General features: G+C 34.7%; 2 protein-coding genes across 8 annotated transcripts in view; one reads left to right on the top strand and one right to left on the bottom strand.

Moving 5' to 3' along the window:
* Nucleotides 1–1,694: 1,694 nt before the first annotated feature.
* The window catches only part of PARPBP (PARP1 binding protein), a 39,894-nt gene continuing 23,914 nt past the window's right edge, over nt 1,695–17,674 (bottom strand). For 3 of the 7 annotated variants that reach the window (XM_064421037.1, XM_064421042.1, XM_064421038.1), the window contains 5 exons: nt 15,073–15,251; nt 13,769–13,850; nt 5,029–5,170; nt 4,113–4,391; nt 1,695–3,687 (listed from right to left, as the gene is read on the bottom strand). In XM_064421037.1, the coding sequence (XP_064277107.1) occupies nt 3,629–3,687; nt 4,113–4,391; nt 5,029–5,170; nt 13,769–13,850; nt 15,073–15,251 (741 nt within the window). In that variant the 3' untranslated portion in view covers nt 1,695–3,628. Of the gene's footprint in view, nt 4,392–5,028; nt 5,171–13,768; nt 13,851–15,072; nt 15,252–17,522; nt 17,632–17,674 lie in introns of those variants that run through there. The other 4 variants (XM_064421040.1, XM_064421039.1, XM_064421041.1 and 1 more) reach the window with 4 other exon arrangements.
* On the top strand, nt 2,506–3,522 carry PMCH (pro-melanin concentrating hormone). Its single transcript, XM_064421620.1, has 2 exons — nt 2,506–2,757; nt 3,241–3,522. The coding sequence occupies exons 1-2, from the start codon at nt 2,506–2,508 to the stop codon at nt 3,520–3,522; spliced, it is 534 nt and encodes a 177-aa protein (XP_064277690.1).

Here is a 17,674-nt window from a genome sequence, read left to right as displayed (position 1 = left end):
TTTCATTGTGAAGTTTTTCAATTCTGATAACCGAAAATAATTGTCTTTATGCAATACATACCTGCTTCATTTATTCTTCAGTCAATACTAGGTATTAGGTTTGAGCACTTGTAACTACTGTAATTGCTGTGTACAAGACCAAATGAAACTATTGCAATTGTTTTATAACCCATTCCTAGAAGAATTCAAAATGAGTACAGAGAAAGTCCAGGCATGTTATCACCTAGATTTTATTTACTTACATATACCACATGAGATTTCTGATGTTAAGAGTTCATATTTTGTTGTGACTTGATGCAAAGTAGAAGCAAGAAGAGTTTCTCAAAGTAATTGTTATTGTTCTGAAAGCACTACTGGGTTAATAATACTGCTTCTAAATTTCTTTTAAAAGTCCAAATAATGGTAAAATATAGAAGCTGATATATTAAACCATTTTACATTTTTACTAAAATTGAAAGGTGCAGGAGGAAGAAATAAAAGTGTAGATATCAGAGTGCTAGAATTCCCAAAGGCATTATGAAGAGCTGTACACAACACACACATTGCATATCTGCAGGTGTACAAATGTTTTCTGCGTGTTCAGAGCAGTTGATAAGTCATTGAATTTACATGTGCTCTGGATTTCTTGGCAGTCTAGTTAGAAATTTCTACTCATTATCACTCACAATCACCTTGGATTTTCAACAAACCTTAAAAATTAACAACTACTTCAAGATGCAGTAGAAGATCCTGGGGCAAGTACCATAATTTTGCCCTGACAAACATATTCCTTCACAGACATCAGCTCATGTCTCATAGTAGAAAACCAGGCAGATGCTGTAGACAGACAAAACTGAATGATCCAGGTCAGCTGTACTCCTCAGAGCTGTGCTTTGTGTTAAATGACAGAAGCAAGAGAAAGTCAGCCCTGTGTGAGATGCTGCACGCCAGAGCTTCAGAGGAGCAGAAGGTCCTGCCACCAGCCCAATTACTGGGTTGATAGCTTGTTTTCCAACTCTTAATTGACAGACCAACATATGAAAAACAACAGCTTGCTGCCAACACAGCTCCAAAGCCCTCCTGTTCTTTTGAAGCTGAGCTAAATGAAAAGCACCTGCAAGAGAGCATACATGGCTTTTGCTTTATTAATTGAACAAAACTGTACAAATACACTAATGCAAGGGAAAAATAAAAATTATTGGATGATAAGTATTAAACCACGTACAACAAGCTCTCAAATTTGTCTCCTCTGTAGCCAGGCAGTTAAAGTCAAAGGAAAGAAAACACTTCAATTACCCAAAGGCAAGTACAGGCTCAACAGCAAGGAAATGTAAACAGTGAGAAGCAACAATTATGTTTGTGAGAGATGCTTTGCCCAGAAAGGATTAAATGCACTTTTCCCACTTGGAGAAAAGAGGGTACACCAAAAACGTTTCTTAATCAAAATCTACTTATGTCCATGACATATTTTCCCATGAAATGTCTTACCAAGAAGTTACTTTGGCAAGGCAGGTGCTTTTCCAGGAAGTTTAGCAGGGAACAGTGGACAATTTCCTAGTGCTTTGCCTTGAATAGCAGCATGGTTCCCTGCACTAAGCTAAGGGATAAAACATGAAGTACTAGCTAAGAGGCACACAGCCAATGAATGTGTGGTTTCTATCACTAAGAGATTAGCTACATTTCAGCTGGCCCTATTTGCTTTCCAGATAAGGCAGAAAACCCCAAACCAAACAAAAACAGCCAACAACAACAACCAGCCCCACAAAACAATGCAACAGTAGTATGCAGAAACTTTTACATTTTCTTCCACAGAGCAATAGATACATTTCAAAAACATTTTAAATGAAAAACTCACGTTTACTTTTCTTTCTATATTGTTAGCAAGCATATTTGACTATGTTATATTTGTAGAAAGGTCCACTTTCAGTAAGAAAACACATAGTTAATTAGGTACTAATAAATATTTCTAGCCATTAGCTCTGTATAATGCAACCTGACATAATAGACATCAAAATACAATTAATTATTTCAGCTTTAACATGGTAGCACTCTAAGCCATCAAATTTCCAGAATTTCAGCTCTTTCATGAATCCAGTTTCAAAACAATGATCCATCATACAACAATCCTGCTTACTTATGGAGATTAGATCCTCTTCCTAAATTGCTTTAGCCACAGGTAAGGCTTTATAAACAACACAAATAGACATCACTTTCTGTGGACTTTGCTATATTGATCCACCAAAAGGAACTAATCCATTCTGAAAACATACAAAGAAACAAAGTAGGTATGACAAAGAAATGTTTGAGTTCTAAACAGGTGGGATTAGAAGGATTATACAAAACGACAGTGAGTCATGAACACAAAGGCATGAACTCATCAGCCATTGAAGTAGTTTCCATTCAACCTGTAAAATATATAAGGTGTACCATTCCAGAAATAGAAAACATCATTATTTACCACTGGAAAAGCTTTCTTAGAATTTGAGAAGTGCCAAACCTCTATGCAAGCGTTAAATAACTAAAAGAATGTGCATCTCCTCGTATATCTTAATTCTCTCCCTTCTCTCTCTTTTTTCTCAAGGTTTTCTACTCTCAGTTTCAAAGTCTCTGCAAGAGGTAGAAGATGAAGATATGTTGCTAGCTGCATTAAATCTAGGAAAAACTCTACAAAACAGAGATAAAATTATGAACAGGGGAGCTGTACCTTTGCTGAAGCACTACAAGACTGAAGACAGCAGTGTTTTCCATGATAAGAATGCTGGAAACATGAAGTTTTTGGTGAGTTCAGTTTTCAATTTTGGCTTAATTGTAAAATTGAAATCCATTTATACCCCTTTAGAAAATCAGGACAACAATTTAAAGTAATAACTAGGTAAATATATAAAAATACCAGTTTAACATAAAATAGTCAAGCAAAAAAAATTCAACTCTATATATCTAATGCCAAGATTCTAAATGTGAAACTTGGGGAGTTGAATTAAATCTGATTTTCACAGACAGTAGTCAAAACTTGGAGGGTGGGGGTGGGAGGGTAAGAAGAAACCTATATTTATATTTCATTATGCCCCTAAATGCAGCAACACGTTTTTAACTCTGCCAGACACGGGACTCATTATTTACGTCCATTAAACCATTTTGGCCAAAGATGCAATTCAGGTCATTACTATTAAGGTATGATTTTGAAGCATAAAATAACTGCACTGTTGGAATATAAAGAACAAAATGTGATAGAATTGGCTTTATTGTCTTCCCTCAAAACAGGACAGAGGTTCCAGACAGGATTTCTTCAAACGTGTTATGCCAATCAACTTGGGTAGAAAGCAACTACCTTATCCTGCACTGAAGGGAGCCATGGCTTTTCCAGCTGACACTGAAATTCAGAATATTGAGTCAATACAGGAAAGAGAGACCACAGATGAAGAAAATTCAGCTAAATTCCCTATAGGAAGAAGAGATTTTGACAGTAAACATATTTTATTTTTACACAGAAAATTATTTCATTCTGGTAAAGTACACTGTAATGGCAATGTAGCAATTGGGTAAAGGTTCATTTAGAGACTCCATGACTCGGTGCATGGGGGCGGGAGCATTTGTTAAATTAATATTTCCAGAAGCCATAAGAATTCTGATTCTTTGATGACTTAAACGTTCAAGCTCTTTTTTTTCTCCTGTAGTCCTCAGGTGTATGCTGGGAAGAGTCTATCGACCCTGTTGGCAAGTGTGAAAACCACTTATCTCCACCACCTTCTCTGAAGATTAAACATTTTATTCTGAATTTAATGTAATTTGAAGTTACTGAGTGTTACTGTAACTGTACATACACATCCAAAAATAATTTCCCAATGCATTGTAGAGGGATACATAATTCATTACCAAAAATAACAGTGTAATTATTAACAATGTACTGTTATTAAAAAATAAAATACTTCAGCATAATCCAGACTTGTAAGTAGTTGTCTACTATAATGCACAAGCTACTTTCAATTATTTACATATGAAAGCAAGTAATTCATAAATTTCCCGTTTTCTTGCAAAATTTTACAACTGTCAACATACCATGTATGTGAAAACAAAAACTTAGAGTTTAAAAAAGCGAGTTAATTTTGCCTGACCAGCAATCAACTTATTCTTACTTGCAGTTTTGGTCTGTTTTCTTTTTCCACCAATTTTGCTGTCCAATTCCTTCTTAGAGCTGTCTGAAGTCTTAAGTCTTTTAGTATTTTTTTGCAAAGATGGTTCACTTTCCTTGTCACAGATTATTTTGTCATTATTCAAATCCATCTGTTCATTCTCAGAGTTCTTGTTCCTTGGCTGACAACTCAGCTTTCCCATTTCTGTATAACTTCTAGTCTGGTGAACACTTTCAGAAATAGTTCCAAGCCCTGGTACATCAAGACATGAATTTGGACCTTCTGTCATGTAAGAATATCAAAAACATATGTGAGGAAATAAAAAGTTACCTGAGAACATACATCCTTTTTCTATAAGGACTGCCATGTTATTTTTTTTAATCAAAAATAATGTATTACCAATAAAACAAAGCTATGCTTGTCATTGCTATTAAATTTGCTATGTGTTCATAAGTGCACTGTCAATTTAAAATTACATTGCTCAAAAACATGTAAGAACTAACTCAGGGAAGTGGATTTATAACTTTAAGATATTGGAAGAGAGGGTTAAAGGGCATAGAAATTTTATATATTATATAGTTTGTAGCGCAGTAAAACAAATTTTCCCCGGTTTTAATGGCAAAAAATATAAATTGCACTTGGCTTACTTTTGTAGAATAAAAACAAATATGTCATATATGCAACATATATCATTTTTTACTGCAAGATAGCATCAACACACTTTTCAAATATTTATATTTTCAAAGCATTGGCATTGCAATTTTATTGCAAAAAGACTGAACTGGCATATGAGACATTGAGAACAATGAGACGTTTTTGTTCCTTTTCGTGAAAACATTTGTGTTATACTAAAAGCTTTTTGGATAGCATTTAAAGTATTACCCATCACATTTATTTATTTGATCCTACCACAGCTTACCTGTGGGCTTTCCAGCTTTTAAATGTTGCTTTGGTACGGGATGTTTGCAGGTTGGAATTGCATGGGAATGCTGACCACTCATTTCACTCACATCATTTTTATACGTACAGGCAAACTGGGATTTAATTGAAGATTGCTTCATCTGAAAATACCAATCTGCTATTAGCTTCTATAATTTAAAAAATTAAAGACAACACCAGCAAGACTTGTATAATAATGACCTTTCCCATTCTTTTCACATAAAATACCAGAAAAATGGATATGCTCACATTAAAGAGTAAAATTAGATATTAATTTACAAAGCATAAGGGCTTTCAAGAATAATCACTTATTCTATTAAAAGTACTAAAATAATTCAAAACTATTATTTTCAGCTCTTACAGAAAGGTACACATTAACTCTTAGAGCTTCAAATTAAAGTTTTCTGTCTTAAGTTAGCCCTGTCTTCTGATGGACTCCATTGCTTTGAGTAGGTGTCACAGCTACTACAGTCAATTTCCATACTTCTGCAGCTCATCATCTACACTTCTATATGAAAATATCAAGTACTATTTCAGGTTTCCCGTTTATTCACAAAACAAAGCCATTTCACCACTGAATGCCAATGTCTAACTCCTTATTTCCCAAAACATACCCATTTAGCTCAAGTCACAGGTAAAATTTCCTCAGCTTATTCTTGAGTTACAGCTTCACATCAGCTGAGAATTTCAGGTCAAACCTTGTACTTTCTGTACAATTGACCATAAATGGTAAAAGTTCTGCAAGACAAATTCTGCCCTCACTTCCATTTGAAAGTGCACTGGATTATACAAATTATATTAAAAGACGTAGCACAGAGCAGATAACTATAACAGAACTAGTTTTTTAGCTAATAATTCTATCACAACAGCACAGGCAATTTTAAATGAATTAGAGCTGAACAGGCGCTTCAGTAAAATCAGAGAAAAGAACAAGTAATAAACTTTGTTACAAAATAACTATTACTAGATAAATAGATAGCAGGAGTGATTTGTTGAATAAGAGGTTTACAGACAGGTTTCTTCTTAGCACAAGCAAGATTAAGCCTTGCGGTGCAGATTTGACTCTTAGAGATATACTTTTCTTCTAACTCAAATTCTCAGATTTAGACAGAAGGAAAGAATAATATTCCTAGAAACCTCCTTTCACAGAGAACATCATCCACAAAATTCAGTCACAATTGATGCCACTTTGATCAGATCCTGCTTTCCTACATATAGGGTAACAGACTCGAGCTTATCACTGAGATGCAACCTAGATATCTTTTCATGGTACTGCTGTTGGCCAAGGGAATGCACCTTGGAAAAAAATACCTCATTCATTTACAGAAACAGTTCTTTCTGGTTCAATATGCCTGGACATAATTTTACTTTAATCCTCAGTATTCCCTTCAAGAGTCAAAAAGACCAAATTTTCCCTGCTGTCTATCACTCCCAAACTGCAATTTATTTGGGCCAGATAACAGACTAGGAAAGGAGATTTAACAGGGCAAACTAGCAAGCCTGACTCTCAAAAACTCAAATCGCTTTCAAGTGTTAATCTACTTTGTACTTTAAAACATTTACCACAAAGTAAGACTACATACATAGACATTTACAACATTTGTATGCTTCAAGATTATGCCTCAGCTCACTGACTGTAAAGTAGAATTATAGAATATGCTGAGTTGGGAAGGGACCCACAAGGACCATCAAGTCCAACTCCTGGCCCTGCACAGGACACCCCAAGAATCACACCATGTGCCAGAGAGCATTGTCCAAACTGCTTGAATTCTGTCAGGCTTGGTAGTGTGACCATTACCCTGAGGAGCCTGTTCCAGTGCCCAATCAACATTCAGGTGAACATCTTTTTCCTAATACCCAACCTAAACCCCTCAAAAAGCTTCATGCCATTCCCTTGTGTGCTTATTGCTGGCCACTTGAGAGTAGAGATCAGAGTCTGCACCTCCTCTTCCTCTTGTGAGAAAGCTGTAGACTGTATATGTCATTATATTCTTTTCAGAAAGTGTTTTGAAGGATAGAGCAGCTGTCTAATTGAAATTTAGTGACCATTATATTATACAATTACAATATTAAGGAGATAGAAGGCTTGCATTTCCTTTCAGCTTCAGGTTACTGTAATATTAATAAAAAATATTTTCCAGTACTTGATATATTTTTGAAAAACTTCATCTTAATACTTTACAAATTCCTCCATTCTCAATTATTGCTCAGTAAATAACACACATCAAAAATTATGCAACTTGAACACTTTCTATCACATTCATATTGCAAGAGGCAAATAAGCTACAATTTTGCAAAGCTGATGAATCTATAATAAATACAGCATGAAGAACATAAAATTTGAGCAAGAAAGCCTGATAGTTACCATTCTATAACCAACAATAAATGCAGGGGCTTTTTATAAACAACAGTGTTTCTTTTTACCACTCCCATCTTTCACTTCACTAATTCAGTTTGTAGGGATAGAATATATGGAGTCAACAGACAGAAGTCAAGCTCAAACACTGAAAAACTCACAACATAAACCCATCTGTGTTTCAACTTCACTGAAGCTTGAAATATGTCTATTGCATCACATATCAGTCAGGCATTTGCAAACAGGACACAAAGCTCTACCAAATCAGACTGTGGATGCTACAACTAATCTAGAGGGTATGTATATGGTCTAAGACAACTTGTTGAAGCAGTCAAACTTTTCAGCTAGTCCAGGAACATATATTCACTAGTATAAAGAACTGTAGTACCCTTCTACACAGAACTGCATTACATTGTTTGAAGTAGCAATAAGCACACTTTAACAGCCTGAAGGCAGCACAAAGGAGCACAAGTCCAGCATTGAATTAGAAAGTAGAGCATCACTGGAATGTTTTTAAGAAGATCAACCTAAAACTCACTTGACATATACAATGAAACCTGTCAACAGCTTGGAAAAGCTTATAGAAAAAAAAAAGCCCTTAGAGTTCTATATTAAATTCCCTAAAATTCACTGCTTTAAGAGTGCCACTCCAATGACCCAGAGCTCTGGGAGAGAAAAACTGTTGGGAGATAGTTTGCTAACTGAGTAGCTGCACACAAATGGCACACAATTAACTCAGCCTTACTATTCCTTTTCCTCTTCACAAGCAAGTCAGATGTTGCTCTTATTCCCACAAAAAGAAAAGTTCTGCTGCATTTCAGAAAAAAAAGTTTACTGTTACGACTCTTCAGCTGGGAGAAAGGATAGAATTTACAACTGTTTCAGGACAGGTAGGTCAGTTAGAAATCCTAATAGGCAAATAAAGCAGTACATTCTCCCACCTTGACATCTGTATCTAGAGAAATGTTTCAGTTGTTCAAGATGCTCATATAAAACATTTGCTTTTATGTGAAATATTAATGGTGCATGCTCTATTTCTTTCTAAAAGTTAGATTATAATCTGTTCCAGATCTCGTTCCAGCATCTGCATACAGACAGTACTGCCAATATTTAGTCACTAAGAATGTTGAGATTTGGTTTTTATGCACTGGAATGGCATAATAGAATTTGAAAACCTACATCAGTAACAACAAACACATGTTTTTATTTTCTAGCCAAACAACTAAAGTACTATTTGGAAGGGAAAAAGAGATAAAAAGAAAATTTATTTTCTCCATTCTTACCCTTGTCCTTTGAGAAAAAAAAATATTCAAGGTAAGGTTGAAAGAGGAAGTTGAAAAAGGGAAAGGAGTAAAAAGGGACAAGTAACAAAATAATAAATTATATCTTTGCCAAACAAAAGCATGTTATTAAAAAATATCCTGGATATCTCAGGTAGTAGCAAGTTTTTATTGTACTGAAACAATCAATTTTTTTTAGCATGATATTGCACCAGCCTTTTGCTATCCCAAAATAACTTGCTACTGTTTTGAGAACATAAACCCCAAATCACTTCATTATTGGCTTTCAAACAAAACTCACAGCTATGGATACTAAACAAAGTAGTTTAGGGGTCTTGCAGAAATAAAAATGGTATTTTCTACACAAATGTGGTTTATCAACTGACACCAAGTCTTTCCTCAGATTTTGGGCTGAACACATAACCTTTTCATTCTCTTTACTTCTCTCCTCTACTAAACTACCAATCAACTGTGGTGTCCTCCATAATTATATTGCACTTAGGAAATAAATATTTCTTGAAACAATAGATGAGACTACTACCTGAAGAAGATTGTTTTCTCTATTACTATGACTCTTCTGTTCATAATTACAGTGGGCATACAAGAAAACTCTTGATAACTTCCTGTTAATAGTTTTCCAAGTCACAGTTTATTTGTACTGGAATCACAAATAGGCAAAACAGTTCTCTCAAGTAACAGCATTTAGGGAACTAAGCTATGAAAAATAACAGCAGTGCATGAAGCTAGATATTAAGTCATTTTATAGAGACATGAAAAAGTCACATGAGAAAGCCAGACCAGGATTTTTGTTTTTTTCTTGGAAGGATTTCTATACACAGTAAAATTACAATGAACTTCAAGCATGCCAAGATTTGTTAGAGTTCTTAAGCCACAAATTCTTCTTAAAACTAGATCTGCAGCTATGTTCCCAACTGGAGGGAAATAGTGCCTCATATAGGAAAGGTTGTCTCCTGTTACATTAAGAAAAAAACCACACCAAACTACTGAACATCCTTGCAGCTGTTTCAGGGAAGTCTGCTACAATGCAGCAGGATTTCTAAAACAATATATCAAAAGGCCAAAACAATCTTAACTTTACAAAAAAAGATCTGTTACACTCTCATATATTCCATGCTTACAGCCTAATAACTTTGATTCTTCAGTTCTCAGTTCCGAAGATCTTAGTTCCACTCAATCCCATTAGTTCAGGAACAAGATTTCACCTACAACTTGAAAGTCTCAATATTTTGCAGTGCAGAACAAAAATGAAAATCTTATTATGCAACATTTTTTTTGTCCTAAGTTGCTCCTCAGCCTAAACAAAGCAGGTTATTGTAACAGCCTGTTCATTCCCCTCTCACACCACTAAGCAGAGATTTAATAACCCATTGAAATCTACAAAATAACTAGTAAACAACAGGGTTTCTACTACATTTACATAAATAGAAATATGATTCAAAAAAGTAGACATAAGGCTGGATGAATCCTTTTCAGACAAAACAACTCTCTCCTGTGCAATTAAGCTTCCTATGTACTTCAATAAAGCAGACAAGTGACATAACAAGGACAGCTGATAATGGACATAACTCAATACACGTTCCACAGACCTTTCTGAACTAAAGACTCCTTCTACAAAACACCATTCACCAGAAGACACTTCACTTAAACAACAGATAAACTAGAAACTAAATTGGTTCCCAAAGGAAAAAACAAGTTTCATATTCTCATTCTTACCTACTTCTGCTAGAGGAAATGAAACAATGCAAGATGCTTGTTCCCCAGACTTCTTTCTCATCAAGCAATAAGAGCAACAGCTTTGCTTCCGAACAAATGCCAATATACTTAAGTGATATTTCTGTGTTTCTTCCAGTATTTAATGAGGATTGAAAGACAAATACTTCTCTGTCATTCACTGTTGCCAGGAATTTGTTTTGGCACAATGGAAACATCCACAAGATTTATTTCTGAATACCAATTCCAGTTCATAGCTACCTGTTTATTTTATCCATTGTCCTTATTTTTAGATACTAAAACACATTCTGATGTGCCCTAGGTCTAAATATTATCAATCTTCATTCCTCCACATAATTCCACAGAAGCTGAGAACTCAGATCCTCTTAAAGAAAGAGGGCAAAACAACTTTTTATCTCTTGCTTTTCTAAAACTTTATTTTTAATTAAGGGTGTTCATCTTTTTTCTTTCTAAATTTTCCTAAATTTCTTAATTTAGATATAGGGACTTAGCACACAACCAAACTAACCACCACTACCATGTTTTTCTTCCCTTTTCAAATATCATGGAAAAGGTAACTTTTATGGGGTAAGTCCTAATGAGACATCTTTAACTTACACTGTAGAATAGCCACCCAACACCTATCAGAGGCAGCATGGTAAAAAGGCACTTAGGGCAGTCTTTGGAACTAAAGTTACCATCACACATGTGGCAAAAGAAACTTCTCTGAAGGATCACAGATATTGAGAAGAAACATCATATTGCTACTCCTTTATTCAAAAAAATAAATATCCGGTATCTCCTGAATCAATGCTAACATGAGTACACTATGCATAACAAAATTTGCAACTGTGAAATTTACAAGCATCCTGTACACATTTCAACATGTTTGCATGGAATAATAATGCAGACTGACAGTGTATGAAGGTGGTAAATATTACTACAGCACTTGAGATCTATAGCTATGGAGAAGGAATTCTTTGTGCTATGTGCTGTACAGTCAGGAAAGAGCAAAATTTATTTCTACCAAGAGACATTACAATCCTAGACAAGAAATATATGGAATCACAGCAAAAGGAACTGAAATTAGACACAGTAATGGGCATTTATCTCAACAAAAAGCACTACTAAGATTTGGGGAGAGGTTGATTTAAAGGTACTGAAAAAGGTTTGAAAGGAGTATAATGAGTTCTGCAGATATCTATAGGAAATCCCTTCAGCCATAAGAAACAGTGTAAAAGCTAAAAGGGTTCAGCTGAAAATTAACGAATGAACAACAAAGAGTGGTACTGCAGGCTGAATACAAGCAAGGACAGAGCAAAGCAGCAAATCAAATAATCAAGGGGTTCAGACAGGCTAAAACAAGTAGTTTATATGTACCACAATTTAAAGGAACAGACATATGCAAACAGTAGGATGGCATCTAGTGTCTAATAACTTTGATAACACTCTTTTGAACAGTAATTTCAGTGAAGGAAAGAGGCTATAGTTGCAACTATCTAGTCCAAGTAAAACATACAGCAGAACATCAAAAGTTAAAATGAACACTTAGTAAATTACACTTGAGTAGACAGAAATAGAGAAAAACATTCCAGAAATGCCATGGAGTAAAAATAAAACATGTACAATACCTTCTTCAGTGTTACAGAAAAAACACCAGGAAAGACAGACCTACCACCTCAATATCAAGAGCTGGGTATTTACAGGATAGTGTAGAATTAACAGAAGATACCAGTTTTGACAAAAGGGACACTTAGGTCACTCAGTCTGAATCGTTGATAGCTGAAGTTTTGTTTGTAGATTTATGCAGCCATAAAGAAGGTACAGAAAGAGAAAAGAAGAGAAAGATATGGACTTAGACTATGGAGGAGTAGAAGCATGCAAAAGAAACTGTAGAAATTGTTAGAGTGATCGAGAGGGAAAAAAAACCCAAATAAAATGAAAGGTCAACATTTTAAGAAAGAAGTAGGATTTTATGTGAGAGGGTGGAAATCAAAAATGAATGGCAGAGAAGTGTGTCTCAATTATAAAAGTCATTAGTTGTTCAGCAACAACCATTTTAGTTGATTCATTTGGCTTGTTTCTGTCAAAAACATGTCAAACCAGCAAATGTGACAGGTAATTACTTTTAGATCATTTTTGCACCTTGATATTGAACACAACTGTGTGTATCCAATTACAAAGGTTTCATTAAGATAATGATGTATTTCAACATTTTATGCAAACATCATGACATTTTTGCTATTTGATGAGTAAAGCTGCAATTTAAATATGTTGTTTACATAAAATAAAGAAGATCCTTTACAATTTTTCATAATTTGCCTATAAGTTTTAAACTAAACTTCACCCTGATTAGTGCATGTAAAAATGCTCATCATTGACCCAATCCATAAAAAAAGACTCAGAATTAAGTAGGAGCTTCTTTAAAATGCATGCTGAAAATACTGGCAGTGCTTTTAATTTTGATGTCTTTCTACTTCTTAGACGTGCACTATATGTTCAAGTTTATCTAATGTCCAGTGAAAGATATTTTCCCTTGTGCTGTTCTAGAACCAGTTCAGATGGCTTAGAACACCTCTTCCTAACATGCTAATTACATTTGTGTTTTTTACATATTGTCATGACTATGTCTGTAAAATATATTATGTCACTACTTTTATTCAGCTTTCTGTTGAAATACTGCACAAGACAAGCTCTGCCTCCATCCATAGTCCCAACATTCAAGTCTGCCAACTTTAAGGAAAAATACTATGTAAGATGCAGTGCACTGAAAGACAGCAATTTTTAGCAACACTGTTCTTTTGAATAGAGCTCCTCACAATACCAATGTGCTCTTGTAAAGTTCCATTTCATCCACAAAAAGCAAACATTAGCATCTTTATTTTATTATTCACAAAGCAATGCTATAGAAATGTCCTCAGACTGATACAAATAAAAAGCATCAAAAGAAAAAAAGCAAAGAAACCATCACTATTACACTTTTTCAATGTTGATTTTATCAGAACTAAAATCAGGTGTCTGTACTCAGTTTTATCTCTGCTTTCAGATAGGTTGGTTTATTTCTATGGTCCTGAAATACACAGATAGGTAAATGGAGAGATTAATTCAACACATCTTCACTAAGAAATCTTCATTAGGAAGTACTTTTAAATTTAAAGACTCTCTCTTCTGAAGTTTTAGATGCTTCTATTCATACTACAATACTGCTCTAGTTGGACCAATTTCCACAGGTAAATCACATTTCTTTAGCTATGGGATGAAAATTCACCCAGCTGAATTGTAACACTGCTACTATTATTTTATCACTACTATTACAATGCCTCTACAGTTGCACAGCAATTCCTACAGAGTACCTTAATTACTTTTTCATCCATAGGTTTCAGAATACGTTGTCTAAGAGGTTTTGGAGAAGAGCCATTGGATCGTGCTGGAGATCTATATTAAAAAGAGATAAGTATTTAGTACACGTAAAAGCAATTCATTAACAAAAACGGTTGCCATACCAAGTTCCTCAAACAGAAAGGCAAATACCTTTACTCTCCAAGCTTTACCTTATTTTCTGCCTTTCTAAGGAACTACATGTACTGTGACAACTGAAGAGAGCACAAAGAAAGCAAACCTACAATTTCAATTTCTGGTACTCATTTTACAGTGTGTTTCCTCTATTGCAGCTCTGCAGACACAGTATTATTATTATTTGTAAAGCTAATGATGATCTTCTAAGCCACCACTCTACTTACACCCTCCTGAATAGCATCTGGTTGACATTCAATATAGTTTTCCACATATTTCACATAAAATGTTTCCACTCTTACATGTCATTATGTAAGTAGTTAGGAAAAAATGTGATGCTTATAAAGAAAAAAATTAATGATGCATATAAAGGGGAATTTTTTGGTCTTGAAATAAGAACTAATCTATGCATTTGTAACTAATTACTTCTCTGTTTAAGGCCACAGCAGATCAATGTGCATATGAGGACATGTTCTTCAACAATAATTCATTATTTATCATTTTATCCAATTTTTCATAAATACAATTTTGTTTGTTTAGCTTGTTCTTTATTTTGTTTATTTCTAGCTGTCTGTGGTGCAAAATGTCTGCTAGCCTTGCAATGCTTCTCCTATTTTAATTGTCAAAATACGTAGCTTCAAAATATCTTCATCACGTTACTGTCTACACAGTTGCTCTGGTTCATGAATCCTCTTTGCAACCAATAACTCTTTGGTTACAAACAGGATTGGTTACAAATTTTCAGCATCCTGTTTTTTCAGCAACTGATAATTCCTCAGGACCAGCAACCAAATAAATCATCACTGCTTCTTCAGTGCACAGATGTGAGTTTCCTTGTCAGTGCTCACAGAAACAGGTTTTTGAGTGTCCTTCATAGGGCTTGCAGCCTAGAAATGCCTTTTTGATATAGCCTACTTTTACTATATCAAAAAGTATCTTGAAAATACAGAAAATACAAATGAAGACTTAGAAAATTTCTGAAAACTTGAAACTGTTCTAAAATTGCTTTCCTTTTACACCTAATCTCACAGCAGATTGCACATTTATTTGCTTTGTGTAAGTAACATTAATGATTTGCTAGACTCAGATCCTTAAAAAAACCACAAACAAATTAACACAACAAAAGCAACCTCCTAATACTCACCTGAAAAGTGTCAAAACAGAGGTGATGCCACACAAATTTAAGCTTTCATTGTCACACAGCAGATCTGCTTTGTTCTGGGTAGGAGGACTGACAGCTTCTTCATCCAGAAGAACTAGCAAGACCTTTACAGTATCTCTGCCACAATACGCAGTACCATGATTTATGGAATGCAATTTTGGCTGAAAGTAAATGAAAAAGGAACATAAAACAGCAAAGTTCAGCAAGCCAGACCAATAGCTCACCTCCAAAATCAATCTACATCAGCACAAGGTGTGAGAATGCCCCCCTTCCCTTTTGCAGTAAGGGGAATTTATGCAGAATTTCTCCATGGGAAAATTTTTCACATCCTAAGTAGTTAGTGGAGTTTAGAACACTGACAGCTATCTGTACACACTGATGAGCAAGTCACACAGAAAAATATATACACCTGTGCTGAAACCGTGCAGTTGAAATGAACCTTCTATTTTCTGCTACACCAACACATTCTGGTGAAGTCCAATCACTCTGACAACAATGAGCCAAAGCAGTTGGTTAAAAGTGAGATTTCCATCAATATTTGACAATGGAGGTACATGGCACAATTTCCTGTTGTTTGGGTGAATTCCCCACGATTTTCCACAAGAATAAAGAATTCCTTAAAGAAAAAAACAATCTGCATCTGGAAGTGCTCAATGCAACAGTCCGCAGTACAGATGGAGAAATCCATAGCCACTGTGGGACTTAAAATAACTTGAAAGTTGCTATATTTTTCTTTAAAGGCACTAGGAATTCCACTGAGAAATTTAGGGCTTAATACACAATGGTAGTTATTTAAAAACTACAGGCTCTCTTATTCACTAATATCCAGAAACACTGAATACTCTGACTTTATTCCGAAGGGCAAGACAAGCAATGAACTGCATTTATCTAATCAGTTAACTGCTTTTAAACACAGCCTTGAAAAGATCAAATTCTATTTTTCTCTCTATTTGATTACATCAATTAGTGTATGTAGCTTTCAAGAAACCATAGCAACAAATGTCAGTCAGCTACTATAAGTTATAATCAATAGCTAGAAATAGCAATTACAGAAGTGGTTGTTACTTGGCTTTATAGAATTGGCCTATTTAAGTACCATTTAATTTCCTTAAAATTTATTCTGAACCTCTTCAGTCATTACATCACCATAACACAGATTTTTTATTAAATGTCACGTGTGCCATTGTGAATTTATTTTAATGAAAGAAGTACAAACTTGGCATCATCTTGACTGATGATACACAAATAAAAATCTATAGAAATAACTTTCAGAAATCTCAACTATTACAACACCAGAGGATCACTCCCTGTACTAACCATGGACAAAAATCCAAGGCAAAATAAGAATTGTAGGTAAGACAACAAAAAAGATCTCAGTAAGACAAAAAAAAAAAAGCTTTATTTATAAGCCTAATCATTAATCATTTTTTTTAATAAAATAGTTACAGCCAGATACTATTTACAGTAGTAATTTTCTTAGGAAAAAAGAAATCCTAATTTCTGTTAATCACTCATGCAGGCTTCAACACAGAATACTGCTTCCTGCTGCATAAAGTAATAACTTCTCCTGGAGCTCTATCTTCTTATAAACCAGGTATTTGCAGGAAAACTGAGCAATGATGGAAGAAAACTGCCACTGCCAGGAGAAATGCACATATTTTTCTAACAAAGTTACACTTTTCAGGTACATTTTGAGGAAGCAGTCTTACCTTATGCTAGTAGAGGCATAATTTTCACCTTTATACTTAAGATCATATTTTAAATTTGCACTCAAAGAAATTATTTAATCTCTTGCATAGGAAAAAAAGCCTAACATCCTATCAAACCAAAATTTAAACTGAATTTAGATCATTTTTTCTGAAAAATTATAGCATATGGGGGCTTTCTTATTAAGTGACAAACAAAACCCCCAAGCTCTATGTAAGAATCAGAACAAAGCATTAATCTTTGCTGTCCTGAGATCTTAATAGAAAAATACAGATGCACTAATTTCTAATAGAGCTTGAATTCATTTGGAAAACTTATTGGACTTTTTAAATTTTTCTTTTTTTTTTTTTTCATTACAAAAGGCAACCTACCCCTCCATATGTTTAGTAACATCCACACCAAATGGTTCCTCCACACAGAGTTTCACTAAAATATGCCATTTAGTATCACTATCTTAGCATTTGTCTAAGCTCCCTTTTCCACTCCTCAGCTCTCTGAATCATATGCTTAAGGATCATTGTTAAAATAGAAATTTGTCACAATCTTCAAAGACTTCACTTGCATCAACAAAAAGAATTCCCCACACCAAAATAACAAACACAATAGTGACAAAGGCAAACAATTTACACACATGCTACCCCTTATCCCTCCACAATTACAAAAAAAAAAGGTTCTTCACACTTGGTCTGTTCTCTATCAATGTTCAGTCCACATTTGCCCATTACCTCTCTCAAATACTGTCCTTATCCTTATTCCTCAGGCCCCACAAAGGACTGTGCTGGCTGACCCTGTTTAGCTGCCAGGTGCTCACCAAGCTGCTCTATCCTTCCTCCCCTTAAACAGAATAGGAAGTGAAAAAATCTTGTAAAAAGCTGAT

The sequence above is a fragment of the Passer domesticus genome, chromosome 5, assembly GCF_036417665.1.
Source record: "Passer domesticus isolate bPasDom1 chromosome 5, bPasDom1.hap1, whole genome shotgun sequence".
Taxonomy (NCBI): domain Eukaryota; kingdom Metazoa; phylum Chordata; class Aves; order Passeriformes; family Passeridae; genus Passer; species Passer domesticus.
This window is presented reverse-complemented; position numbering and strand designations above follow the sequence as displayed.

What these genes read in the sequence shown, in the direction of transcription:
- PMCH (XM_064421620.1), top strand. Translation starts at nt 2,506, where the DNA reads ATGTGCATCTCCTCGTATATCTTAATTCTCTCCCTTCTCTCTCTTTTT. An exon ending in CTGGAAACATGAAGTTTTTG is followed by an intron (nt 2,758 to 3,240) that starts GTGAGTTCAGTT and finishes CCCTCAAAACAG; the next exon opens with GACAGAGGTTCCAGACAGGA.